Here is a 26,490-nt window from a genome sequence, read left to right as displayed (position 1 = left end):
AATATATCGCAGGAGCTGATTTTTTTTTTGTGTCACAACATGATGGTTATAAATGAAACACTGGTGATACTGAGACGTCCCGGCCTACACATCATGATCTCCAGACGTAAAGAAACACGCTTGTTTGGTACAAACGCCTGCAAAAATTACATCTTCATAATTTCTTATATATTTTACAGTGAAAATAAAACATAAAAATGACCATTTCCACTAAAATTGTGACTCGTATTCAAAAATAATCGCAATATGTTAAGCAATAAGCATGTAAAACATTTTGTTTTTGTTTTTAAGGACAAAACTAATGACTTTTGTTACATTATTTTAATCTAGCGTTTATTTTCAGCCATCAATTTATTACTTTGGCCAATGAAATTATTTAAAAAATTCAGTTCGAAGCTGAAAATGACGTCTCAAACTTATTTATGTCTGAACAACAGTTGAGAAGATATTCAGTAAACATTTATACAAAACAGATCACATTTGATTATTTTTTTTTTAAGGATTTTTGCTCAATGGACACCTTAAACAACTGAACAATTATCAAAAGTGTTGTCAACTCTCTGCCAAATAATAATAATTAAATGTCACGTCTGGCTCTCCGTAGTTCCTTCTTTTTCTGTCTTTAGCAAAACACACACACACTTTTCACAGCGGCCTCAGCTACTGTACGTCTTCATAGAAAAGCTAAGTGTTTTTGTTTCTTATCTTTTTAGTACTGGCCATCACTCATATTAGTTGTCTTAACATTGCTGAGATCTTTGCATACAAGCTAACAGGTTTGTGTTTGTGTCCAGTGAGGGTCTTCTGTGTGTTAGCGACACCTGCTGGTTGGTTGTTGTACATGTGCATCCTGCACATTGTCTGTTAAACATCTGTAGATGTTTTTCACGATTATACTAAAGTACTGACAGCTGGCGTGACAGCTCTGGTCAGACTTGTATCAGTGTTTACCTTTTATTACATCACACAGTTTAATGTTCGATTTAAAGGTGCTATTTGTAAGAAAAGTTGATTTTTGAGTCTCATCCCACTGCGTCAGTATTTGACGAGGTGGGAATGAGACTCAAAAATCAACTTTTCTTACAAATAGCACCTTTAAATCAAACATTTTAGACAGTTATGAATGTTTGTGTACAGCTGATGGTTTTTCATATTAAACTATAAATGGAGAAAACAGGTTTTGTGAATCATTTTAGCATCACGTTCTGCACGGTATCTAAAAAGGTGTCATTTTAGTTTGGACACCGATGGATCATTCAGTCCATACACTTTTGCAACACGGCTTTGTAACGTTTGGCATTTTTTCCTTGATAAATATTAAACCTTCTCTAAAATGGCTGCCGATTAATTGACTAACGCTTTCAGCCTTTAACAGCATTATTATTCAAAACACCACTACTGTCATTTATAACTTTAATTTGTCCCATATTACAGCTTCTCGTGCAGACAAATAACGGCAAGCTAAGCTAGTGAGTTACCTCTGAGATTTTGAAAAAGTCAAAACAAAACTAGAAGGCTTGGAAAGAAAAAATACACATAAACGTCCAGGTACAGCCCTGCAGATCGCCTTCATTATTCCATATTAAAAGGTGAACCAACACTGATGATTTGGACTCGTGTGTTAAAATAAAAACCGTCTAATGACAAAAGTTCCAGCTTAAATCTCTTGTGACTTGGGGTTTGTTTGCATCATTCTGACATAAAGGAAGGAAAGAAGAAAACAAGACACGGAGACGTGTTGAAGTTCTCAGAGCGCTTGGAGAGCCAGCACCAAGAGAAGACCCTGCTTCTGCGAGGAGCTGCCTTAGCAAGTTTATTTACAATTTCACAAAATACAGGTGTCGCTCTCAAAACAGTGTTTAAGCATTTCACATTAGTGTCGTCTGCCGACAAAACCACCACTTCCTCTTCCTCTATTGCTCTCAGTCTTTGGTTTCCCAATCTTGAAACTTGGCTTCGCGTGAGGACCACTCCTACAATCAGTTTTTTTTTAAATATTCTTGACCCATTCAATTGTTTCCTCACACATAATTCTGAATTTAAAATAATCCAGGTTTTTCCTTTGTTGCTTCCTTTTGTGCGCTTTCTACAAAAACCTGAACTTTTACAGCGCTATCTTGATAAAACTTATGGTTTCATATTCGTATAATTCAACATACATGTTAGCTTTGAAACTCAGCTGGTTAGAGAGTCTGGGTTTATCTATATTTGTCCATATTTATATATATATTATGTACAATTTCATCCTGTTTTATGGCTTCATAACACAATATTATATATTTATCTGAGGAACTCTTCGTAGTAGTTGTGCGTTGGATATATGGCGGCTAACTGAAGGCATGTGTAGAAGTTACTTAACTTTATTCTCTGCACTCGTTTTAACGTCAAAGTTGCTATTATTGTCCTAACATTAATAAAAGAGGCTACTTTTAAGTGCTCGGACACAAGAAAACTAAACAAAAGAGTGATTGTCTAAGGTGAATACGGCTGAATGCAGTTTTAGTTCTGTCTGTAATAAAAGATGCTTGTTCCAACAGTCTACATATGAACTATGGAGAGAAAAACAAAAATCCTTTTGTTTCTTGCAGCACTGAATGTTTTTAAGCTGCAGTATCTCAAAAATGTCAAAATGTTCTAGCATCCGGCTCCGTCCGGAGACGATCTGCAGCCTTCGGGTGTGCGTGGATTTGAAAGCGTTCGGTACAAAGAGACTGAAGTGACCAAGAGAAGCCGTTAATGCTACAACCTGTTTCATAACGTCATTCATAGTGAGCTCACTGTGGTCAAAGCTCAACCTTTACTTTTATGTTACTGCATTTCCCTTTGAAGGGCAACACAAAGTAGATCGAGCTCAGTTATGATGTGCAGAGATCAAATCTGGTCACAACACACACACACACGCACTCTCAAACACACACTCACTCATACGCCTGCTTCACTCAAGGGTTGAACATTTCAGTATTTTCCATCCAAACCCAAATCTGATTTTCTAAAAAGACTGAATGAATGACAGGCTGTCACCTTCGAGACAGACGGCTTTGAGTTTCATTTAAAACCGGCTGTCTTCACTGTTTTGTTTTTTTCATGATCTATTTTTCTGTACACCAGCACAGGTATTCAAACTAACTTTATTCTGCTCAATCTGTTACCTCCAGTTGTTTTTCCTCGAGAGGAGCAGCTGAGCTGTGCGCCCCCCTGTGGTCAAAAGGTAAATATGGTAGTAATACTTTCAAGAAGTGCAACATGTGCGGTTGAGAGAGGGGCTGTGCACCCGGTTTACAGAGCAGTTCTGAAGTACTTGAAAGAATGACATTTTCTCAGACACACTGGGTTGTAACTACGGAGGCTAAAGTGCTGACTAACAGCTTTGTCATTAGTGTAGAACTTCTAGCCTGTTTAATCCTTCTGGGAGGTAAGTTAATATAAAAAAATGCTACAATTTCTACACAGTTCAGTGGAAGTGAGTGTAAACACCTTCGAATTAAAGCTCAAAGTCAGCACTTCAACCTCGGAGTCATAGCTCTTTTTTTAGTTCTGGGCCGAAACAAAACTGCTCTGTAGGCGGCTGAAGGGGAAGTGAGGTTTTCTTTTTAGATTCAACTTTACTTCGACTGTGCGTTACCCTCCATAAATAATGAGCTTTTTGAAAGCCAATACAAGAGTTTGTCAAGTTGAACACTAACATGAAAAATAGTTAAAGCATCTGAATTTAGTGGGGCGAGTTTAGGGAACTACGACTTCCTGTCTGTAACTTTCACGTCCTTTTCCGTCAGTAATAATGTATTATTACAGTTTTAAGGACAAGTTGTCTCCTAACAGTTGTACGTTTTCTCACCTGCTATGAACTAGATCAGACCGCCTGCGCTTAATACATCTCGGTAAACAAAATAAAAGTTGACATTTTGCTCGAAGAATCGAAGATTCTTGAGCCGTTCAACCCGTCAGATGTTTAGAATTCAATACCGACGACAGTGATCGGTACGGTGCGATAAACCTTTGTGTTGCTGATACCCAATCCTACTGCCGGGTGTTTATTTGTCTCCGTCACGATCTCCACGCAGCCGTCTCTCGTGCTGGCGCTTGGTGATGATGTATTTGAAGAACTCGTAGACGGACCAGCTGATGGCTGTGGAGGGCATCTGGTAGATGACCCGAGCTTGGACGCCTTTAAAGAAGGCCGGCATGCCTCCCATCCTGTACACAGTCCGAAACGCCTCGCCAAGGCCGGAGATGTGGCGGCTGCCTGCGGCTGAGGCCGCTCCAACCGCTCCGGCTGCCGTCGTTGCTTCGGCCTGGATCACATGTATGGCCTGAGCCTCCTGCGTGTTCAGGAGGGTCTTGCAGACGTCGAGGGGGGTGGTGGCAGCGGCGGCCAGGGCTCCGGCCAGAGCACCAGACACAACGTGGGAGGAAGGGTTGTACTGTCTGTGGGGGTTGAGGAGCTCCTGGAGGTACTCGTATGTCATGAAGTGGAGCGCCTGGAAGGGCACGTTCATGGTCAGCTGGGTGGTGTAGCTGCGGTAGAAAGCAGCAGTGCCTTCCTGCCTCAACAAGGAGCCCATGCAGTCAACCACGCCACGGTAAGGAGAGTTGAACATCTGCATTCGCTGTTTCACAACTGTAGAGGGGAGAAAGAGGAAATCAGCAAGGAAAAACACCGGGAGCACATTTTAGATGATGTCATAATGAGACAGAGAAGAAGAACTGATTATTATTATGTGACTCAAAACAAACAAGAAGTTTGTCGCAGTGTCATTTCTGCTCTCAGTTCACAGCGTTTCTTAAGTAACACAGCTGAGTCTGTAGCTCCCCCAAGTGTCCTGATGGTGAATTACACCATCAGAGGCATTTCTATAAAGGTCTTAGAAGGAGGTGCAGAGCTTCTATAATTAGACCAAGAGTAAGTCTTCACTGTGGAGAAGGTACAGCACAGGTGTGTGTGTGTGTGTGAGTCAGGTGAGCTGATTTAAGAAGTGGGTTTTACCTTCGGCTGGGTTCATGATGGCGTCGTGCAGCACCGTGGCCATGCAGCCCGCCACTCCTGCAGAGAAAAGAGTGAGGAGGAAGTTAGAGGAGATGCAGTTTCCTCCTTCCTTCATTATCACCACACTGACATCTTTGTTTAAAGCAAATGCCTTGAAATGAGGCGTTTATTTGCCATGAGCCAAAATAATTTCCGTTATTATGTGACAGCATTAAGGAACACTTAATTAACATTCATATCTGTTGGTATTTTACCCTTTAGCTTGCTCCCATCTGTCCAGTTCCCTCTCGCTTTTTATTCATTTTCTATTAGGTTAAATTGTGGTACTTAAAATAAATTCGATCATCATGACTGAAAACTAATATTTTCATTCATCTCACCATTAGCGAAGTGGCTGTTGGTGCCAGGATGAATGGCGTCACTGAGCGTGAACTTGATCTTCTCGTAGCAGGCGAAGTAGAGAGCGTGGGCAGGCCCCGCCCCCACCGCCAGCACGTTCACGCCTCTGATTGGCCGCCACAGGCCCTCGGTCCGCACAATCTGTCTCAGGGCGTCCATCACGTTCCTGTAGCGCGCTCCCGGCTCGGGGTGCAGGCTCTGCATACGAGTCTGGAGTGAGAGGAACAAACGTGGATAATTTAGATATCAGTCCAAATTATTTTGTTCTTATTTCCCAGAGGTTTGTCAGAGATCGATTTGTTTGGGGTGAGCATTAACTTGAACGTTGTCACAAACTGAATTTCTATCTTTTGTTCTTTACTGCTGAATCACTGAAGGTTGGTATTTCTTGTTTAACTGTTAGTGGTTGTATTTTGAATTTCCCTAACCAAACCTGCAAGAAGCCAACGGGATAAAGTCAAGCAGTTGTAAAATACCCCTTTTCCTTTTAAAAGAAGAATCTGAAATGTTGTCAGCGCTTTAAACCAATGAACTGTTGATCTTTACAAATCCAGATGTGATGGTCAAATGGCACAACCGTCAGAGCCGAAAAGAAAATGTGCTGAAAACAAAAAAACAAATCGTGACCTTAGAGTCCAAAGTCAAACCGATTTGAGACGCCACCTGAGAGAGGGGTCCAAAAAACACTTTTGTATTTAGTGTCAGAAAAGAGGTAGACATTTTAAATGAAACACAAACTGATTAGTAAAAATTATGCCTCAATTTTAAAATCACAAGACAGTGATATTGTAAGATAAATTTGAAAGGTCTACTTCTGCACAGGGATTTTATTTTAGGGTTTATTTTGAGGCCGTTTCATCTTTATTTAGGCACGACAGCTTGTAGAGTAGCACAGGGAAGGGGGGAGTGAGAGGGGGGATGAACCCGGGCCGCTGCCGAGGACTCAGCATTCATACGTGGACCAACCGATTCAACCCGGTGAGCTACCTGGGCTCACACACTTGCTGTAAACGTGTGTGGGAAAGCAAACATGACGAGAGATAATCTCACACGTTGTCGAAGCCTTCAACTTGAACTTTTCTTATTTTAAAAAGGCTCCACTTGCAAGTACTGACGGTGCAGGTTTCCGGTCCTGAGACATACAGAACTCATATTGCAATAAAACACTGAGCCAAAACAAGCGTGGGTTGGCGAGACAGGCAGCAGTTTCACAGCAGTGTGTGTTCATGTATGTCCTCGCGGGGTCTACATTTCTTCAGTTAAAATGTTCATGGCTGCGCCTCGACTTTGATATCAGACGGAAACGGCTGCGTTCAAATCACCAACCACAAACCACCAATCAGTAGAGCATGCAGCTCAGGAAGTGGTGCAAACAAACCCTCAGCCTTCCACTCGCAGCTCAGATAAGCAGCACTGTTTGCTCTGCTGCCGTCTGTGGACACGGGTCAATAAAGCACCAACGAACAAATTCCAAAGTTTCAGACCAAGATGGTGAAATCCTCAATGTTCTCATAACGTGCAATAAGAGAAATGCCTCGGTTGACGCCTTTCCCTCAGGGGTAAATATTTACAAGAGGCTGGGAAGGAACACGGCCGCCTCCTGGAGGCTTGACACGGACATTCCCGCTCCCGGTTTCTGGGAAATGGTAACTCACAAGGAATGTGCCCAGTCATCCAGTTTATTCAAGTCTGGTGGGTTTTCCCTTTTTAGTTTTCGGAGCGCAAATTGGCAACTGCCCAACCCACGACTGAGACAGCACCAGGCAGGTTGACCACACACAGAATCAGGTGTCAGTGAACAAAAAAACAATAAAGAGCTTTGTGTTCATGTCACTTTCTCACAAAGTTTCCCAACAGAGTGGCTGAATGAAGCCACTATGACTGTTCTGAATGTAGATACTACAAACAATAGTTCATGTGGTGGACCTGAGTATCTTGACATGTACTGGACCTTATCTGGGCTCTGGGGAAGTACAGCAGTTGAAGCTTGAGTGCAAACAAGACAACTAGTTCTATTTTAAAGCTGCATTTGTCAAGAAATGAAAATCATGAGGACCTCAGTCATACAAACAGCCACCTAACGACATCGAGACAGTCACTGACTCACTCCTGACGTATGGTGTTGTGTATTACTCATAAGGATGTAAGGGGAAGTGGAGGAGGACAGGTTAAACATACATGGTTGCGTTTTAACTGCAGCTTCAAATGTGACAGGAGTGCTTGTTTACATCTACTATAAGGTCTGTCACACTATCTACTCTCATTTTATGACCATTATCTGCCACCGATACATTGATGAGATAACAGCATAATGACACATGTCCACCCTTTCAAAGAGCGATGGACTTTTAAGGCTTTAGAAGCCTTATTACACTTTGTGTAATCCCGCCGACAAACCAACCAAATAACAAACGGACACGGGTGAAAACATCACCTCCTTGGTAAATATAAAAAATAAGATAAAAATGCAAGCACACTACTTAAACCGTAAACGAAATGGACTCTCAAGCTCTGTAAACAACAGGTCAGAGCATCATATCTCTGACTCTGCTGCATAGATTAGTTTTATTATTATTATTTTTGTGCAACAATGACAATGTTATAGGAGAGCAAAGCCGAATCAGTGGACTACTTTAAAGGGCAACTTAACACCAGCTGAGAATCAGTTTGCTTTCATGAAGTGGTTGAAGTCCTGCCGATCGGGAAGACTGTGCTTGGTTTAAGACCTTCCAGCAATGAGGAAACAGAGTCAGACAATCATGACAGAATGAACTCAAAGGCCGACCTGCAGTGACGGTAACAGGAAACTAAGATTGTGAAAAGAGAGAAATCTTGGGATTGAGGAAGTCGTACGCAAAACATTACTGTCATGTAAAACCAACCCGACTTCCTTGAGCTCAAAGATTTTCAGCCACAAAAATGTGTAACACACTTCCTCCTTCTGCGTCGATGTTGAGGCTGAAACAGTCGGCCACGGTCAGAACAGAAAAGGTACAAAAGTACCAAGAACATCTTCTTTTAAGTTACAATCACACCTACATTTTACTCTCATCTTGTACCTCATCTCATTCAGGTCCATGGTACCCGGGTTGTAAGGTCAACAGGACTTACAAACAAAGCTAATCAGTGTCAGATTATTTAATCTTGCATCATTTTTTGTTCCTCATTCTTAGAAAGAACAATGACGAACTTTCTTGACCATCTTTAATAAGCATTCATGCTTTTACAAGTTATGAGAGCAGTGTGCCTAATTAAAATAACTATCTGCCTACTATAATATCACAAATAACAACAATTCAATGTTTCTTTATATACAAAACATTCACGCTGCTGCTCGTCAAAACATTATGAGGCAAAGGAACTGTGGATGAAAGGTATAAATATTTTCTCGACTCAACAGGATATAATTTTAGTTATTTCTGACATCTGATTCCTAACAAGTCCGTCTACTGAGCACCATGTGAATCTGATGCAACGCTTTGAAATGGATCTTGTAAACAAGAAAGTTCAAGTCGAGGCCGATTTACCAAGAAATGCCACGAACTGGAGGAGTTAATCATCCAGGAATTTGTCATGAACAAGAGTTTGTTTGATTGAGCGGAGAACTGTTTGTTCTTTATCTTCTTATACAACACGAAGAACTTAACGACAGACATAAACAATGACCGGCCACAGACATCAGGACTCATTTGCTCTTGATGTCAACAACTGCCACTTATCTAGTCAAGTTGATCGTTCTGACAAGATATTTCTCATTTTAATTTATGGGTTTGGTCTGGGAAGAGCGTGTGGTTAGTTCGGTCTGCTCGTTTTCAGACCCGGTTCATGTTTCCTCTTTTGATACAGAGAATCTGTGTTGAATGTTCAAACAAAAACCTAATACTGTACAGTCTGTGCTTTGAGGCTTATCTCCACAGTAAACTGCTTTCATAACAGGAAATTAATGTTCGTTTCCATTTTGTTTTGTTCGGCAGGAAATAATAAACATAAACCAATAGATGTAAGCAAACCTCTTTTTTCCCCCCGTGTGGATGTTCCTGTTCTCAGCACTGGCATGAGACATTAGCTCCGCAGTTTCTGTCGACTCTGAATAAAGTGAATTCAAATGCAAAGCAGCATCTTTGAACGCACTTTCTTGAGTCTCGTTTCCTGTTTACGCGCGCTTCATACTACCTGGTTAGAACTAGTATACCATGTGTAACGGGAATATAGGGAGAGGTTGAGGTCAAGTTTCAGAGATCAGAGAAACTACAGAGGCGTTAATGTGACTTATGACTGTGTCTACTCCACTGTTGGTATGAGTCCAAGTGTCATTTTACCTTTACGTGCTCTGAGGTGGTTGGGTAATCATAAACCTGTCCAGTTATGTAACCTACTATCATATGGGTTTATAATAAATAAACCAATATAATCTTTAATAAAAAAAAGATGACTGATTGTTTAATCTATCGACCGTTGGTCTAGTGACTGATGACCCACCTGTGTTAATAATCTACTACTACTATCTCTTCACATGACCTCCTCACACAGTGCAGTCTGCATTAAATCCTCTATAGTGTCTCCACGACCTCCTACACGAGTTTCAAACCAAGTTTCCATCTTTGGGTTATGTAACACATGCTAATTGGTTTGCTGGGTTGGACCACTGACGAACTTTTTCTACCACTTTCGGACACGCAGCTGTGCTAAATGATTGTTTATTTCAGCCTTTGTTCTGTGCTCCTCATCAACTAGCCAGCGTTGATTGTCTCCAAGAGTGAGCTAGCTTACAGCGATCAACAGGAAGTTAATAACACAAGCAATGACAACGTCGCTAACACGCTGTCGTGTTAAAATTACTGGACTTATTCAATTAGAACTTTTGAGTTATAAAACGGGACGTGACGAGGCATAACATTGATTAATGCCACTTAAATAAAAAAAGGGAGAAATGGTCATTTTAAGATGCGTCCGATAATGGAATCACGCTAGCAGGGAAGGGCAATTGCTGCTTTAAGCTAGTAGGCTAGTGTGTGTGTAGCGTGCTAGCTAGGCGAGAGGAGACGCAACTGTCAAAACAAACCGTCTGTTCTCGCACAAATATCCAAAACAGAAGCTGAACTCAGTCAAACACACCCATTCGCGTTTATATTTTCAACTGGCACACCTCGCGTTTCCTTATTTCCTGCTTATACGACGTTAGTTAGCTGACCTCTGCGAGCAGGACCCCGGCTAGCCTGACGTAACTCGAGCTCAGGCTTGTGTTGAGGCCTACGTTAGCTCGAGGTTTTACGCAACCAGTGTGACAGAAACTGGGGCCCGAAAGCATCTTTTTCCCCCCCCCAATTCATTCGCTTTTGATACCTTGACGCAGTCGATGGGGTACATGAGGCAGTGCTCCATGATTCCAGCCACGGATCCTGCCAGCATGTGTGTGCTGGTGGCTGCTCCCTGAGGCAGCCCCTCGTAGTCTATTTCGGGCTCCGCGGAGGTCGAGGGCTCCGGAGGCGCTCGATGCAACATCGGGGCAAAGTCCTGCTCCCCGGACATCCGCGGTGACAGGGACCCGACGAATCCCCCCGTGGCGTCCATCAGCCTGCCGCCCAGCCATCGGCTCTCCACGCCCGGTGTTTCCACGGACGTTCGCCGGGACACGAAACCGTCCGCTTCCATTCAAGATGGGAAAAGAGTTGAGTCCGCTGCGTCTGCTCAGATCGACGACTCCTAGCGACCCGCCTCGTTGGTGAAGTCTCCTCGGCAGTTTGATGTGTGTCCCAGCCGGCCCGGAGAGAGAGAGAGAGAGTCTTGGCGGGTCGCTGGTACTGCGCGGTAAGCAGCTGTGGCGAGTCCGGGAACCGGGAGTCCAGCCGGATGGGACCTCGGTGGGTTTGTCAGTGAGTCACGCTAGAAGTCGAAGCTGATTCGACAGGTCGGCTGTCAATCACCGTCAAGTCCTTCCAATTGGCCGATACGGTCCTAAAACGAGGCGGGCGCATGACAGTGGGCGGAGTTTCGGAGTCAAGTGGGCGGTGACGGGTTTTGTAAGGGTGAGCATATAACCTGCAGTGGCCGCTTAATTATGAGAACGTGACGCACAGTATAAATCTTTGTGTTAAACAAAAATCAAGACGAGATTTAAGGACGAGCTGCAATTTTTTCGAATAAGGAAGTACATTTCAAATAAATTAAAATAGAAATGCATCAATAGCAGAGACAAGAGCGTAGTTATTTAAATTTGTGATGTACATTTGACAGAACGGTAAATAGCATATGTCTTTTTCTTTATTTTATTGTTTTTATCATGAAGTTTTAGCCAGAATACTCTTAATCTGCTAAGAGAAAAATATTTTCTGACAATGAGCTAATATTTCATCATTAGCCCACAAGACCTAAAGACATTTCAATCTGTCTGGTTCAGTCCAAAACAAACTAGTACCCGGTAAACCTACAATAACAAAAGCAGACTGAGGGTCGGGCTGAAAGAAGGGAATGCTGACAATCATAAACTCTACAAGTTGGCAAATTATCTACAGCATGTTTTGTTTTGGTTTATTTTTATCTACAGCATGTTCACATGTGGACGTGGTGGCATATGTTGCCTTCAATATCCCTCCGAATTCTTGGAATGTCTATACAGGCTATTATGTAAGCTGTTGGTCATATGTGGCAGTTCATATATGCTTGCTATGTTGTTTTTTAACAATGCTTAGGCTACCGCTTAATATGATGTAAATTAATATTTACCCATTTAAAATGTGGGGTTTATTTAGATGTCTCATCACACCTGATCCAACAAATGTCCACATTTTCCCAAAATCCCCCCAATCTCACTAGTTGTAGCCTCTGAAAAGCTTTAAAAAAAAATGCCACCTTTATCAGCAATGATGATGATGATAATAACCATAATAATATCTTGGTTTTATATAGTGCCTATCAAGAGACCCAAGGACGCTTTACAATAAGAAGGGCACAGGAAAAGAAATGACACTTAATATAAAAATAATAAAAATAATCAGAAGTCAGTGGAATACAATCTGGATTAATACTTTAAACAAAAGCTTGAAAAGTCGTGTATTTTATTCTCCCTCCGTTCTCGGTCACCACTTCGTTATGCAGCTCTTATGCGAAGTTGTGATATTTCCCACAGCCCGTGAACGCAGCAGTTGTCCGCCTCCCAGTTACGTATGTGATGACGTATCACGCGGGCCGACCGGAAGTCTCCTGGGGTTTTTCGGTCATTTCCTCTTCTTCGGCTCGTCGTCCCGTTTTAAAACTAATCTCCGTGAAGTCCAGCGAGAGAAGAAATCGTTTTATAATCGCGTCCGTCGAAGGAAGAGACATTTCTCTAACGGACTGTAGCCGCGCTGTCATGGCGGCGGTCGGAACATTTAGCTAAGTGAGTTTGAACCGGAGTTATGGATGAACTGTAACGTTATCTGTAGCGTTAGCCGGCTCGTATCTGCACAGCTAGCTTAAATGTAACAATAATAGCATGTCTTAGCTAAACATTGGAGCATATTTAATGTATTCTGTGTGTGTTGTTTGTTTTTACGAGCTGTTCTGTTTTTTTATGCAACAGTTGATCTTATATAACTGGGGGAACAAGCCAGTTACTCCTCTTCTGATGGAAAACAGTTGGGTTAATACTAGAATAAACAGCATTTCAGAGAGATGTCAGCTTTATTAAGCAGTAATGAGCCTCTTCTTCTCCCTTATTTCCTCCAGGCAGAGGGCTCTGGACAGGATCCTGATCAGACTGCGGGCACCATGAGGTGACGACTGTGACAACTTGTATTTTTGCCTACGTGGACATATGGCAAGGTAACACACTGATAACAGCCTGTATGAGAGTACACTTGAGGAGATGTTTGGTGCCTCATAACGTGCACTATAACATGTTTATAACTGATTTTACTCAGTCACACTGCACAGTTTTTAAAGCAGTGTTTCAAGATTCAAGTCTTTGCTTTAAATATGCCCCTGAGCTGTTTGTACAGAATATAAGATACAGGTATTAAGATGGTTATTTCGTTTCCTCCGCAGGATCACGTTCTCCTGCCTGCCGGCCTCCTGGTACTGCAGCGTGTCCCTGCTGTCTCTGGGCTGTGCTTCCAGGCAGAGGCTGCTGCTGCTGGTGCTGCTCTTCATCACTTCTGCCATCCTCCTCCTGGGAACCTACCAGAGGCAGCTGTGGGGCCCGCAGCGGCGGCCCGGGGCCCGAGTCAACATGTGAGTAGACACATACGCGGTTTATTTAGAGGTGAACAATGTTAGGACGAGCTGGAGGGGTTCTGCACAGACATGATCCGTAGGCCCTGTGGCACTGGAGCTGAACACAGAGGTTTTGTGTAATATCAACAAGAGGATGAGGCCAGCAAGTTAATGTTGCAAATCAAAACATATCTGTCTACTGGTTATATATATTTTTTAAAGCCAGGTAAAAGGAAAGGACTAACTCCAGGGCTAATGTCACCTCAAAGGATTGTGATGTCTTTAACTTGATGTAACTGTAATCGCATTTCATAATCAACCATAAGACCTATGATGGGAAAACACAGGAGATGCATCAAAATACTGATCCAAATACTAATTACACATTTTTATATTCAAGAAATATTCCTCATCGATTAAAAAAACATAAGCATGTTGACGTGTGCTGTTTTAACTCTAATACAGGTCAGATTTTCTTCTTTGCATGTGATTGGCTGATTGATACAAGCCTCCCCTCTCACATGTGACAGTTTGTATCAAGACTGGAAAATTCTTGGCAAACAGTCCCAGCTGATAACCAGCTGTGAGAACAGTTATCACACTTGTTTTTGAGGAGATGTGAGCTCACTGTGTGAGACTGACTGCAGGTGCTTGGTACACTTTTTCACAGCAGTGGTTACAGACTCTGTCCACCTCCCAGCACTTGAGTGCCAAAAACAAGGAAAACAAAGACAAAACACACAAGTTAAAGATGAATGTGACTGAGCAAAAAAAAAAGTTCTCATAGATAACCTTAGTGTATATATGTATTTAATGTCTCCTGGGACGTTATGTGTAAGCTGTTCATGTTTGTATATGGTCACTTATGTTGTGTTGTTCGATGCTGGTCAGTTTACATGCTGGAATGTTTTGTTTGTTGTTGATGAATGTGTGTAAATATTTCTGTGAACATGTATTTCCAATAAAACATGAATTCCCATGCTTCTTATAAATACAGGATATAAACACTGTTCCTCATAATGTTTCTGTGTCCTTTCCCCCCAGGTACCTCTCCATCGCAGAGTCCATGGAGGCCACTGACGTCCTCAACCCTGCTCTGAATTATGGGATCGTGGTGGACTGTGGCAGCAGTGGTTCCCGGGTCTTTGTGTACTACTGGCCGCCTCACAACGGGAACCCTCACACGCTGCTCGACATCAGGCAGATGAAGGACCGTGATCGCAAACCAGTCGTCAAGAAGATCAAACCCGGTGAGGAAGTGGAGTCCAGCTATAGCTGATTTAAAAAAGTCATGCACACCAACAAACCAGTACGCAGACGAAGCTGCTTGGTGCGGGCTTGAGTCTGTATATTCATGCATGAATGTTTCTACTGTGTTTCATGGACAACTGTAGTTCCTTTGTGCATTGCAGACTCTTTCCAGTGCATTATGGGAACAGTTTTTCATCAGGAATCAGCCAAGTCAAAAGCTGTAAATCTCAGTGTCTCTATTTAATTTCAGTGTTTTTAATCATTTAAAAGCAAGCTAAAACCATATCTATATGTGGTGCAAATGCAGCAAAAGTGGTGGAGAGAGGGACAAAAAAATCTCCAGATATTTGGTCAAACATCATCTCCTGAACTTGTTGGAACAATCTCCTATTTCTCTGATTTCACAATGGTGCCATTGGGCCGCAGACTGGTTCATCCAGTGTTGTTGAGCATTTTGGCGCCAGCTTGAGGATCGTTACTCACATCGTCTGTCTTTTGGCTCGCGGTCAAAAAAGTGTAAGACGGAGTGTGTGAAAGAGATAGAAGACGGCGTCCATGGAAAGTAGAACGTAGAAGGAAAGAAAAATATTGGAAGTTTAAAACAAGAGAAAACATTACTGTGAAGCTGGTTTTCCTTGCATTGTAAACTAACACGTGAGCTGAGGAGTGTGTCAGATTGAGTATTTCTGATGACGTTAGTTATTCCAGCAGAAAAGGCCATTCACTGCTTTGTTTTATCTCAGTTACAGTCGACAGATTAGATACGCTGGGTTTGTTCCAGGAGCTGCAGCTAAAGGCTACGTGGCACTTTGAACACTAGGACATGATGCAACAGCCTGTATGTCAGGAATGACACTGTGTGCTGCACATGTGTGAACCTCATTAATCAGATATATTCAAATCATGGTCATTGTTTTCTTAATTTAAGAATCTGAATTCATTTATAATTATTTACTGTACATTTTGCCCTTTTTATTTCAAGCAGAGCCCAATCGATAAATTGGCCTGGCTGATGGTATTGCCTAATATATTAACTCAATTAATCAATATTACAAGAGAGAGTGTGTTTTTCTGTTACTATAGGCATGACAGTGATGTGGTCAGGGGTGAGACGATTGTGCAGCTGCCAGAAAATAGCCGGTATAACATGATGCCGTGGTCTCTATAGGATCACTGTAGTTCATGATTTATCTTCATGAATAAAACATTTAAAAAACAATGTCTAGGTGACCGGTCACATTGCTTGATCAGAGCTACCTGCTGTGTAATAACAGATATTTCTGAGTCAGCCAAGTGTACAATATATTATACATGTTTAAGTTCATTTAAATAGTTCAGCAGTTTGTCCACCAGAGAGCAGCTATAAGTTGATATTTCCAAATCTTTAAAAAGGTATACTATGCAGGATTTTCCAAAAAAAAAAACAACAATGTATAAACTCATGCAAAAGTAATCCCTCTCATCATCACTTGTGAACCAATAGAAGTGTGTGCTGGTGTCTCTGCACAGACACTTCAGTGAGGCACTTTGCCTCACTGAACAATCAAGCTCAGTGAGTCAGTTTATGACCTAAAATACTTAATGACATCTTTATCAGCATCATCCTATCTTGACAGCATTAAAGAGAGAAGTCATTTCCGTGTGGATGTTATAATTCTGTTTAGTTTTGTACCTGATTTGTGCTAAAATGTGTGTTTTGATGGTTTCTCTCAGGTATCTCCACCCTGGCGAAGACACCAGTTCAGGCCAGCGACTACCTCCACCCTCTCCTCAGCTTCGCTGCCGCTCACGTCCCGAAGAACAAACACAAAGAGACGCCACTCTACATCCTCTGTACTGCCGGCATGAGGCTGCTGCCCGAGAGGTAGACGCACCAAACGGCATCCGATCGTGTTTTTTATTTTTCAACTAAATCATGGTGTGATTAAACTATTCTGTGATCCTGCATGGTAACATTTTAATCAGTTTTTGATCATTTTCAGTCTTTTAATTTGTCTTTAATTGCTCCAATAACATACAAATAAATTCCAATGATTCTACAATATATACACTCAATAGCCAGAGAAAACTTACAAAGTCTAATACAACACTAGGACAGAAACAGTAACGGCCGTAGACTTTGTTTATGTTTGGTTAGCACTAATGTAAGTTCTTTGTTAGCACTGCTAAAGTTTACAACGTAGCATTTTTTTGTGGTTTTGAAACATTGAATTAAATACAGTCAGCTCACTACAGACACTCTGACATGTCGATTTGGTTCACTGCTGAAAAGTCGTCTGTCTTGCTATTTTATAATTTTAATAAAATAAACAATTCACTACAGCGTTATTGTTAAACTTTATTTGGTCTAAACAAAAATAATCACATCTCTCGTCTCTGTGTGTGTGTAGTGTGCAGGCGGCCATCTTGGAGGACCTGGTCACTGACGTTCCCCTGGAGTTTGACTTCCTGTTTTCCCGTTCCCATGCTGAGGTCATCTCTGGGAAACAGGAAGGTGAGATGACAAGCCGCCTACGGTGACGCTGTTACTTACAATTACTGGTTCGAGTGTATATTTACTGAATGAAGACATTTCTTTCTAACTGCCGCCTGCCTGTTTTTCTCCCCATCGTGCTTGTGATGACGTGTTCCTGTTGACTCAACCCTGAAGGAGTGTATGCATGGATTGGCATTAATTTTGTGTTGGGCCGCTTTGATCATGCTGATGAGGGTGAGTGTGAAGAAGACGTGTCTGAAACTGTCACTAATGTTTCTTCGGGTTTGTTTGATTCATCTTTCTTTGGACGGAGAGAATAAAACTGTAATTCCTTCATGTTTTCTCAGAGGACGCCACAGTCGAGGTGACAACAGGGTCACAGAACCAGCGGCCAATCAGCAGGCGGCGCACAGTGGGCATCATGGATATGGGTGGAGCTTCACTGCAGATTGCCTATGAGGTTCCCAGCTCCATCACCTTCACTTCACCAGAAGAAGTAAGGAAGTGCAGTTAAACACTTGGTTTCATTCTCAGTTAATCTCCCCAAATACTCAGTTTATGGTGATGTAAGACCAAGAGAAGCAGCAAATATTCACATTTGAGTGCTAGGAACCATCAATTATCAGCGCAGAAGAGTAAGGGCAAGATGAAGTAATAATTATAACAACTAAGGCTCTATTATTAACATTAAAAAACATCCTTGTTCATGTGTTGCCTGTGTGTTGATCTGCAGTAATCTGATGTTTCTGTGTCTTTCAGGAGGAGGCAGGGAAGACTGTCCTCGCAGAGTTTAATCTGGGCTGTGATGTCGAGCACACGCAACACGTTTACAGAGTCTACGTCACCACCTTCCTTGGCTTCGGAGGAAACATGGCCAGGCAGCGCTACGAGGACCAGCTGGTCAACAACACGCTGTCCAAGAACAGGTTCGGACTTGCACATTCACACACAATGGTGTATTTTTTCGGGGGGCTGTGTTACGTTTCCCCAGAAAACAAAACCTGAAGGACCAGAGTCGCAAGTTGGGAGACTAACAAAGCACTGCACAAATCACAAAAGGGTCAAAGCAAACTGGTTCCATGGTGTCTAAAAGGTGGCGGTGGAATAAAACCCACAGCCGCCCAAAAGAAAGAAATCTCAAACACACTCAACTCAGATTTTCACCCAAACAGAAAACACAGAGAGCCAACTGAAGGTGTTGACTCCCTGAAGACACACAACCAACTGAGCAGAGGAACTGCAGCCCTCTTATATAGTCTGACTGCAGCCAGCTGAGGGAGAACGTCACAGGTGCACCCAATAGCTTCTGATTACCTGTGGTAACCTAGATATTGAGAAGTCCCTGTTCACATCAGGACTTTGGGGCTGCTATGTATACTTAATATGTGTTATAGTTGCTATAAATGTTTTTTTTAAACGACTACTTAGATCAGTGGATCCCAGTGTTTTGGGTCCTGAATCCCCCCGAGGGTCACCAAACCTTCACTGGCCGCTTGATTTTAACAGGTGAAAAAAAAAAAAAAGGCCTAGATCCAGTCATTGCATTCATGTCTGTGAACAAAACTAAATGAAATTATTTTTAAAGTTAAGATTATTATTGAACATTGAACTATAGAAAAACTCTCACCAGATAAAGGCAGTGTGAAGAACTGAAAACAAACTATCGTCACAGAGCCGTCACTTCACTTTCTGCCTTTCTGACTTGTCCTGCGTTGAAACAGTATGCAGGTTAAACAACTAAATAGATAATAACAATGGCAAAATGTTTATTGAATATATACAGTTATATATAATACGGACTAATAAATGATAATAAATAATATGTTTCTAAAAAAGTCCTGAAAACTGATCTCTGATGCTCAAAGTTCATCCAAACTGCTTGTTTTACCAAAACGTCCTGCAATTATTGTCTCACAATTTATCAAAGGAGAAGCAATTGTATCAATGACTGGTAGCCTCTTTATCTCCCTTTTATTCTAATTCTTATTATTTATTATTCAATATCGACACCACATTTCTCACAACTGCTGTCAGTATTTACGTTTCCAGTCAGAACCTTTCTTTCAGGCTTTAATGAAGCATTTGAAAACGTTTACGTCTCCCAACACCTCGAGCCTTTAGCTGTGTTTTTGCAGTGAATATTGCTTCTGCCATGAAGCACACTGCATATTTTCTGTGAGATCCAACCAGGTGGTACATGATGTAAAATACAGTTTACAAGCTGGTCAGTCGTGGCAGTCTGTTGTTTATGCTGTAATTATGCTAATATCTCTGGATTAATTTGGCTATTAAACATTGTAGAGATGCAAAACTGTTGAAGATTTAAATGCTGAGCCTCGTCCTTCACAGTGCTCGTATAATTAGAGATATTGTTTTCCAGGTTTCTGACCACACAGACGGGCCTGAGTGAAGACAAACCGTGGCTGGACCCCTGTCTGCCGGGCGGTCTGTCAGACACTGTCGTGAGGGACAACCGCACTCTGTACCTGAGGGGTCAGGGTGACTGGACTCGCTGTCAAGAGGCCGTCCGACCCTTCCTGGGCCTCCACAACGGCACCATGTCGCCAGGGGGCGTCTATCAGGTAACTTCAGTCAACACGACACTGGTTCATTACGATTTAATATCCTGTCGTGAAAGAGGAGCTGAGATAACTTTTAATTCCTTGTTTTTTTTCAGGCTCCCATCAACTTCAGCAACAGCGAGTTCTACGGTTTCTCCGAGTTCTTTTACTGCACCGAGGACGTGCTGAGGTTGGGAGGACAGTACGACAGCGGGAAGTACTCCCGAGCTGCTATGGTATCCAGATACAGTCTCTTCATTAGTAAGCCGGAAGAATAATACAATTTATTTTTGTTCGTAGAAAGCTGACGGGTTGTGTTTGTTTTGGTTTTCTCTGCAGGACTACTGCTCCACCAAGTGGTCGACACTGAAACAGCGTCTGGACAACAAGCTGTTCTCTCAGCAGGCAGACATCAGCAGACTCAAGTGAGTTCAGCTCTGTTGTACATGTTTTTATCTCACCACACTCAAAAAACATTACAGGCTGTAACTTTTAACCAGAGCGAAGAAGTACGATCACACCACACCTGTTGAAGCCTCTTTACACTGGCTCCATGTTTGTTGATCTGAAGATCGTATTGATTACTTGGCTCCAGATTATATTTCAGACCTTTTAACTCCTTATGAACCTGTGCACGGTTTGAGATCTTCGGGCTGTAGTCTCCTGTCTGGACAGAGCTTTAGCTCTCAGGGCCCAGAGGCTCATGAACAACCTGCCTGAGAAAAATAAGTCTGCGTCTTTAAATCTCTTTTTAAAAACAGACTTTTATCGGAAAGTGTATCCTGTTTTTATCTTATTTGCAGGTGCATTTAATTGGCTTTGATGTTAGATTTTAATTTAGTTTTTCTTGTATACTTTTGGTATTTTATTTCAGTTTATCCGTGTAAAGCACTTTGTACTTTGGTCTGATAAGTGCTCTATACATAAAGTGTATTATTATTAAGTGTATTATTTATACAACAGGTCAAATTTAAGCTTCTTTAGCATGTCTGACTTAAAGTTAGATTTAGGTCAGGGTGTTGTTAATTTTTGTGCAACTGGCCCTTGATCCCTCTATCCTCTATCCTCTGCATATATATATATATATATATATATATATATATATATATATATATATATATATATATGTATGTATGTATGTATGTATGTATGTATATATGTATGTATATATGTATGTATATATATATGTATGTATATATATATGTATATATATATGTATATATATATGTATATGTATGTATGTATGTATGTATATATATATGTATATGTATGTATGTATGTATGTATATATGTATATATGTATATGTATATATATATATGATGTGTATACACATTTGTTTTCAGATGTTAAATATGTAATTTAGTCACACACTCACACACACACATTTAGGAGGCTGCAGATTATCCAGAAGGAGGTGCTGTTCAGTCACTGTTGGACTTTTTCTTCACCTGCACCACCAACATGAGGGGAATGTAGCGTCAGCAGTTCAGACCTGCACATGAAGACATGTTAATTTCACCACCTACATGCAAAGAAAGCTTTTTGTGTAGCTGCAGCTTTTTTTGTATACAAATGATTTATGTTAATGTTCGTGTGTCTCCTGTCAGCAAAAAACAGAAGTAAAAAAATGGACTCTCAAACCTCCACTAGATGTGAAATACTCAGAAATTCATTTTAGCTCGTGACTTTAAAACACTGAAGATGATGATTGAGGATTTTGTAAATGGATTTATAATTTCTTCCTCCCTCTAAATATAAACCAGCCTGACAGAAAGCTTCAGCAGAGACTTGACTTTTAGACAATTAACACTGAGGCTGACAACTGAGCCAACGTGTTAATTATCTGGAGAGGCAGTCGGAGCCAACTGTTCCACTAACGAACAAAGAAATGTAAATGGTTTCAGTAACAGTCGAGTTTACAGCTCAGATGTTTAGCACCAGAGGCAGAGCTGCATGAATCGACACCTGACAGAGCAAACGTCTCGGTGTTCATCAGAAAACGTGCTCTGGTTAATATTTTAACAGTCTACAGCCTTAAAAATGAGAATTTTATCATCAAACACAAACAGCAGCTTGGGGGAAAGGACAACATGTAACGCTCAGCTCCTGCATGAGGCAGGTGTCCATGTTATTATTTTTGAAACTGAAACTGCTTGAGGTGCAACTGACCGCAGAGTTAACACCTGGTCATTTGTCCCGCCCTGACTCGTCATCCTGCTCTCGTTCACACAGATATCAGTGCTTCAAGTCAGCCTGGATGTACGAGGTACTGCACTCCGGCTTCCGTTTCCCCGCCGACTACCCGAGTCTGAAAACAGCCCAGCTGGTTTACGACAAGGAGGTCCAGTGGACTCTGGGAGCCATCCTGTTTAAAACCCGCTTCCTGCCTCTCAGGTAAACTCACACAAACACACAGAGCAGCGCTGCACTGTTCTGTGAACCAGGAGGGATTCAGGGATTCGAATTTTGTTTTTCTTTGTATTGGACAAAAAAATTGTAAAACGTATTTCTTAAATTGGACAGTTTCAGAGCTACTTCCACCACTATTGAATTATTAAAAGCATAACTCGTTGCTTTCCAAAGACAACAGTTGATCTTAAAGACAGCAACTTTTGTGTAACGTGTGATGTTGCTGTCGTCTCCAGGGATCTGCAGCAGGAAACGCTGCGTCAGAGCCACTCCAGCTGGCTGCGCTCCTCCTTCGTCTACAACCACCACCTGTTCTCGCTCTGCATCCTGGTCGTGGTGCTCGCCATCCTGCTCTACATCCTGCGCCTGAGGAGGATCCACCAGCGGGAGCAGCGGCAGGCCGAGGCCCTGAACCTCCTCTGGGTCGAAGAGGGAGAGGCCCTCCTCCCCTGAGGGACGCGTCCCGATGACCTGCAGGGTTTCGTGTCCTCTGCCACATGTTTGACTTATTGGAAACCAAACCGCGACTAAACAATGTGAGTGTGGAGGACAGATAAGGGAACCTGGACGCTGCTCAAACCAGCCAAAGGGTGCGACTTGGCCAGTGAGGATGAAAGAGAAGAGCCGAGATTTTATTTTGTGGAAAGACATCACAGCACAGAGACGGTTTAATGAGCCTGGAATCAAACTGCGCTGTATAAACTTTGATCGTGCAGCTTCAAACAGAGAGACTGGAAATATGTTCTCTGAGTTCACCTCTTTATTTTGGAAGAAAAGAATCAACTCGACATAACAGGATTGAACAACTATCATTAGTTTGCCCCCATTTCTCCAAAGATCCAAAAGCCCCGTGTTTCAGCTTATTCTGAAAGGCAGTCTGGACAGCCGGCCTTGATCCGGTGGGTTGATCACTGTCAGAGAGAGAAGACAGAGGTGGTGATGATCTCCAGCAGAGGATATTTAACGCGGGATTATGGATTTGTCGAAGACTTTGAAGATCATTGGAGATCTATTTAGGAGGAGCTGTGTGAAAGCAACAAAAGAGAGAGAAGAAGGAAACGCTCGCAGCTCGGCTCTACTGAAGGCAGTAAACATCTGTCCGTCTGTCTGTCCACAGTGAAACTATGTCAGAACCAATCCAACAGCCAATCATCTTCACAGGAGAGTGAATCCTAATGACCCAGGACCTTACACCTGTCCTGCAACTCAGTTCATAACAGGATGCCTCCAAAACTAATCACGCTCTCATCAGCTGTACTTTAAAACCTCTCTGCGTCCGTGAGTGTCAACGAGCCGCTCATTAGATTATCATTGTTTCTGCTGGTCAGACAAATCTACCAGCCACTTGCATTTTTTATCAGCATTTGGCTCCTGAGTCCTGTTTGTATAATTACAGTCGATCGTTTGAAGGTTAAGAATACAACACCGACAGTATCACACTCATTAATGTGACAACTCTGGCTGACACGAGGCGTAACTTATCAACTTCTGACAGATATATCTATCGATGTCGATCATCTGTGATATCGGATATGCTGATTATTAGCTTGTTACCGAGACAATAAGCTGCATCGATGTCAAAATGGAGCAAGCTGAGCTGAATCTGATCATGTAGAGCTGAGCCTGACAAGCAGAGTCTGAAATATCCCAAAATGGCCGCCGCACAGGTGATCAGCTTAACCTTTCAGCTGAGGCCAAACTTCACATTTTTTAGTAGTGAAGATCTGAAGTTTTCACTCTGGATTGAAATTAATTACCCGCCAGAGTTTGTATAAATTCCTAAACATCACCTTGCACCACTAACATCTGATTTCACCCTGACACACCAGGCTGACAGTCGGCCGTTAGCCGATGTCGGACCGTCGCTGACCGTCTGTGGCTCTAGTTGTTGCAGTGAGTCCATAGAATCGGCGTTGTTCTTCGTCAGTGCTGTTTGCAACTGTTTACCAGACGTGCTCTCGTTAGAAGCGGCTATATTTGGCAATAGCAGCGTCAAAGCAAACGTGAGAGCTGATTGGTGAGCTAGTGGGCCGTCAGCTGTCGCCTTCGTGGGCTGTTCATGTGCAGCTTTTTGGCCGAGACACAGGTGACGTGAGGCGACGCAACAGGCATCCACTAGGTCATTGATGTCGGTTCAGTGTGTCTGGGCCCTGAGTACATGTGACCTTTAAATATCAGCTAACAGATTTGAGCGTGACATTAGCACGTACACACACAGAGACATAAAAGTGAAGAAGATGGGGACTGTTTTTTGTTTTACTTTAAATCTAAAAATGTTAAAATGTTAAAAATGTTCACACCCAGAGAGGGACTCAGCTCTGCACTTCAGTGAAGTGATATCACAGCAGCTATCGTCATGAGTGCGGCAGAACTTTCCTGCCATCAAAGATACCGTTTCATCCGCACCTCTCTCCGTCCCGACGGGACCATTTCCTTGAAAGCGATTCCTGACAGAGCGATGATGTCAGCTGCAGAGCTCAGATTGTGCTTTGATACTTGAATGCCACTGTTGTCCTGCCAAGACCCCCAGTCCAGTCCAGCACAGATTTGTATCGGCGGACAGACGGAGCCAGGAGGCGTTTTTAGCTGAAAAGAGCGGCGAGATCTGCTCAGTGTTCGGATGAAGACGCTGACAGCAGACGACAACCCCGGAGGCCTGATTCAAACAGATATCATCTGATTTCTGACGCAATAACTCCACAAAAGGGACGAAACTGTAACGCTGCTGGCCAAAATAATGATGCCAGGACAAGAATTAACTTCTTTAAAGCCATTTCTGAGGAGCCAAGCCTTACCTTACCCCGAGGGTGTGTTTTAATCCAGGTTTTACCTCCACTGTATGTCATAGCTGTACATGAAACCACTGTTATGTGTTTTTCTTGGCGTTGTGTGTAACGTGCTGACAGACGGACACAGGTGAGCAGCGAACCATGACGATGCGGATGTGTCTGAGCAGCATCTGGTGACACTCCACTGAGAAGTTTAATAACGTGTTGATCCCACAGTGGGAGGTCCTTTCATGTCCACAAATTCTCAGTTGTAATTTAACTCAGATTCGTGGGACATGATTCATCAAAGTGAACGATGACGACTCCATTGTTGTATAAGAAGAAAAGCTTGTTTTGGTGCTGATGTGAATATAAAGAGAGGAGGAAACTGTTCACAGGCCGTGTACACACTCGTTCTCCTTTCTGTGCTATCCGTCCTGACGCAGATGAGCTGTGACACGTCCTCGTCAAACTGTCAGTGTGTGTTTGTAACCTTCGTCTGCTCGTCTGAGCTTCAGAAACACTTTGAATCCCGAGTCTGTGAGAGGAGCGTCAGAAACGTCAGCCTGAACGCTTACAGAGTGATTTCTGTTTGACTTCTGACCTCGTTCTGATTCATCCTGATGTTGTTTCTGCTGCTCCGCTCGTGTTTTCACTCCTGACACGGGACCAGTGGTTGTGTGTGTGTGTGAGTGTGTGTGTGTGTGTGTGTGCAGCGCCGGGTATTGTGCAATGTTGAACTGTAATTCACTGAATTCTCACAACTTGACTTCGATGTTTTTAATTAAGGTACCTGAATAGAAAACATTTCCAATCCAATAAAGGATCCTTTTGTAATGAAACAGTTTGGACTTGTCCGGTTCCGTCATTCTGATCAGTTTGAAGACACAAGTACAATCTGGGTTACCGAGTCAGAATCTCTCTCGGGTCTTGTGGTGAAAACAACACTAGGGGGCGGGAATCACAGAAATTCACTGGATGGTGTCACACTACAGTGATTCTGCCAGAACAAATACATCACATGACAACTATCTGATGTTGTATCTGTCTGAAGAATATGAAATTTCACATATTCATCGTGCCTGGACGCAAATTTGACACAAAAAATCACAGAAAATAAGTTCAACATTCATTTAACACGCTTAATATCAGACTTACACTGAATCAAAGTACTTTAAGTTGTTCTGATAGTCACATTTAATTGAATTCAAACCTTTTATTTATGCCTGATGTCAAGATACAGAAAAATATATACGCAGTTACACATTTAAATATAATATTCTGTGAAAACAATTGAGGTAACTGTAACCATGTGATCTTTTGTGAGCAGAGACGTGTTCAGTAAACGTCACGTATTTGTGCTTCAGGTATTTAAAGTGCCGTGAAGTAAATTATTAAATGTCAGAGTGGAAATTAATAATCGTGTTGCAAGAGGAAGTAATCCACTATAC

At 42.3% G+C, this 26,490-nt stretch overlaps 2 protein-coding genes across 2 annotated transcripts; one reads left to right on the top strand and one right to left on the bottom strand.

Moving 5' to 3' along the window:
* Positions 1-1,738: 1,738 nt before the first annotated feature.
* On the bottom strand, positions 1,739-11,226 carry LOC140993533 (mitoferrin-2-like). The gene is made up of 4 exons (XM_073463010.1): positions 10,727-11,226; positions 5,365-5,593; positions 4,985-5,041; positions 1,739-4,618 (listed from the first exon to the last, which is right to left on the bottom strand). The coding sequence occupies exons 1-4, from the start codon at positions 11,033-11,035 to the stop codon at positions 4,032-4,034; spliced, it is 1,182 nt and encodes a 393-aa protein (XP_073319111.1). The 5' UTR covers positions 11,036-11,226; the 3' UTR covers positions 1,739-4,031.
* Positions 11,227-12,624: 1,398 nt separating this feature from the next.
* LOC140997288 (ectonucleoside triphosphate diphosphohydrolase 7-like) lies at positions 12,625-25,886 on the top strand. The gene is made up of 14 exons (XM_073467356.1): positions 12,625-12,758; positions 13,088-13,183; positions 13,406-13,591; positions 14,618-14,823; positions 16,538-16,688; positions 17,215-17,318; positions 17,475-17,534; positions 17,648-17,796; positions 18,060-18,226; positions 19,681-19,882; positions 19,978-20,097; positions 20,201-20,286; positions 22,095-22,256; positions 22,508-25,886. Exons 2-14 carry the CDS (start codon positions 13,176-13,178, stop codon positions 22,722-22,724), a joined length of 1,818 nt encoding a protein of 605 aa, XP_073323457.1. The 5' UTR covers positions 12,625-12,758; positions 13,088-13,175; the 3' UTR covers positions 22,725-25,886.
* Positions 25,887-26,490: the final 604 nt, after the last annotated feature.

The sequence above is a fragment of the Pagrus major genome, chromosome 1, assembly GCF_040436345.1.
Source record: "Pagrus major chromosome 1, Pma_NU_1.0".
NCBI lineage: Eukaryota > Metazoa > Chordata > Actinopteri > Spariformes > Sparidae > Pagrus > Pagrus major.
This window is presented reverse-complemented; position numbering and strand designations above follow the sequence as displayed.

Bases quoted from the DNA above. Each gene is read 5' to 3' on its own strand.
- LOC140997288 (XM_073467356.1), top strand. The intron at 16,689-17,214 runs GTAGACGCACCA...GTGTGTGTGTAG, and splicing joins ATGAGGCTGCTGCCCGAGAG to TGTGCAGGCGGCCATCTTGG. The intron at 17,797-18,059 runs GTAAGGAAGTGC...TGTGTCTTTCAG, and splicing joins CCTTCACTTCACCAGAAGAA to GAGGAGGCAGGGAAGACTGT.
- LOC140993533 (XM_073463010.1), bottom strand. From the start codon at position 11,035: ATGGAAGCGGACGGTTTCGTGTCCCGGCGAACGTCCGTGGAAACACCG. The intron at 5,594-10,726 runs GTATCAAAAGCG...CTCTCACTCCAG, and splicing joins ACCCCATCGACTGCGTCAAG to ACTCGTATGCAGAGCCTGCA. The intron at 4,619-4,984 runs GTAAAACCCACT...TCCCCTCTACAG, and splicing joins CATCATGAACCCAGCCGAAG to TTGTGAAACAGCGAATGCAG.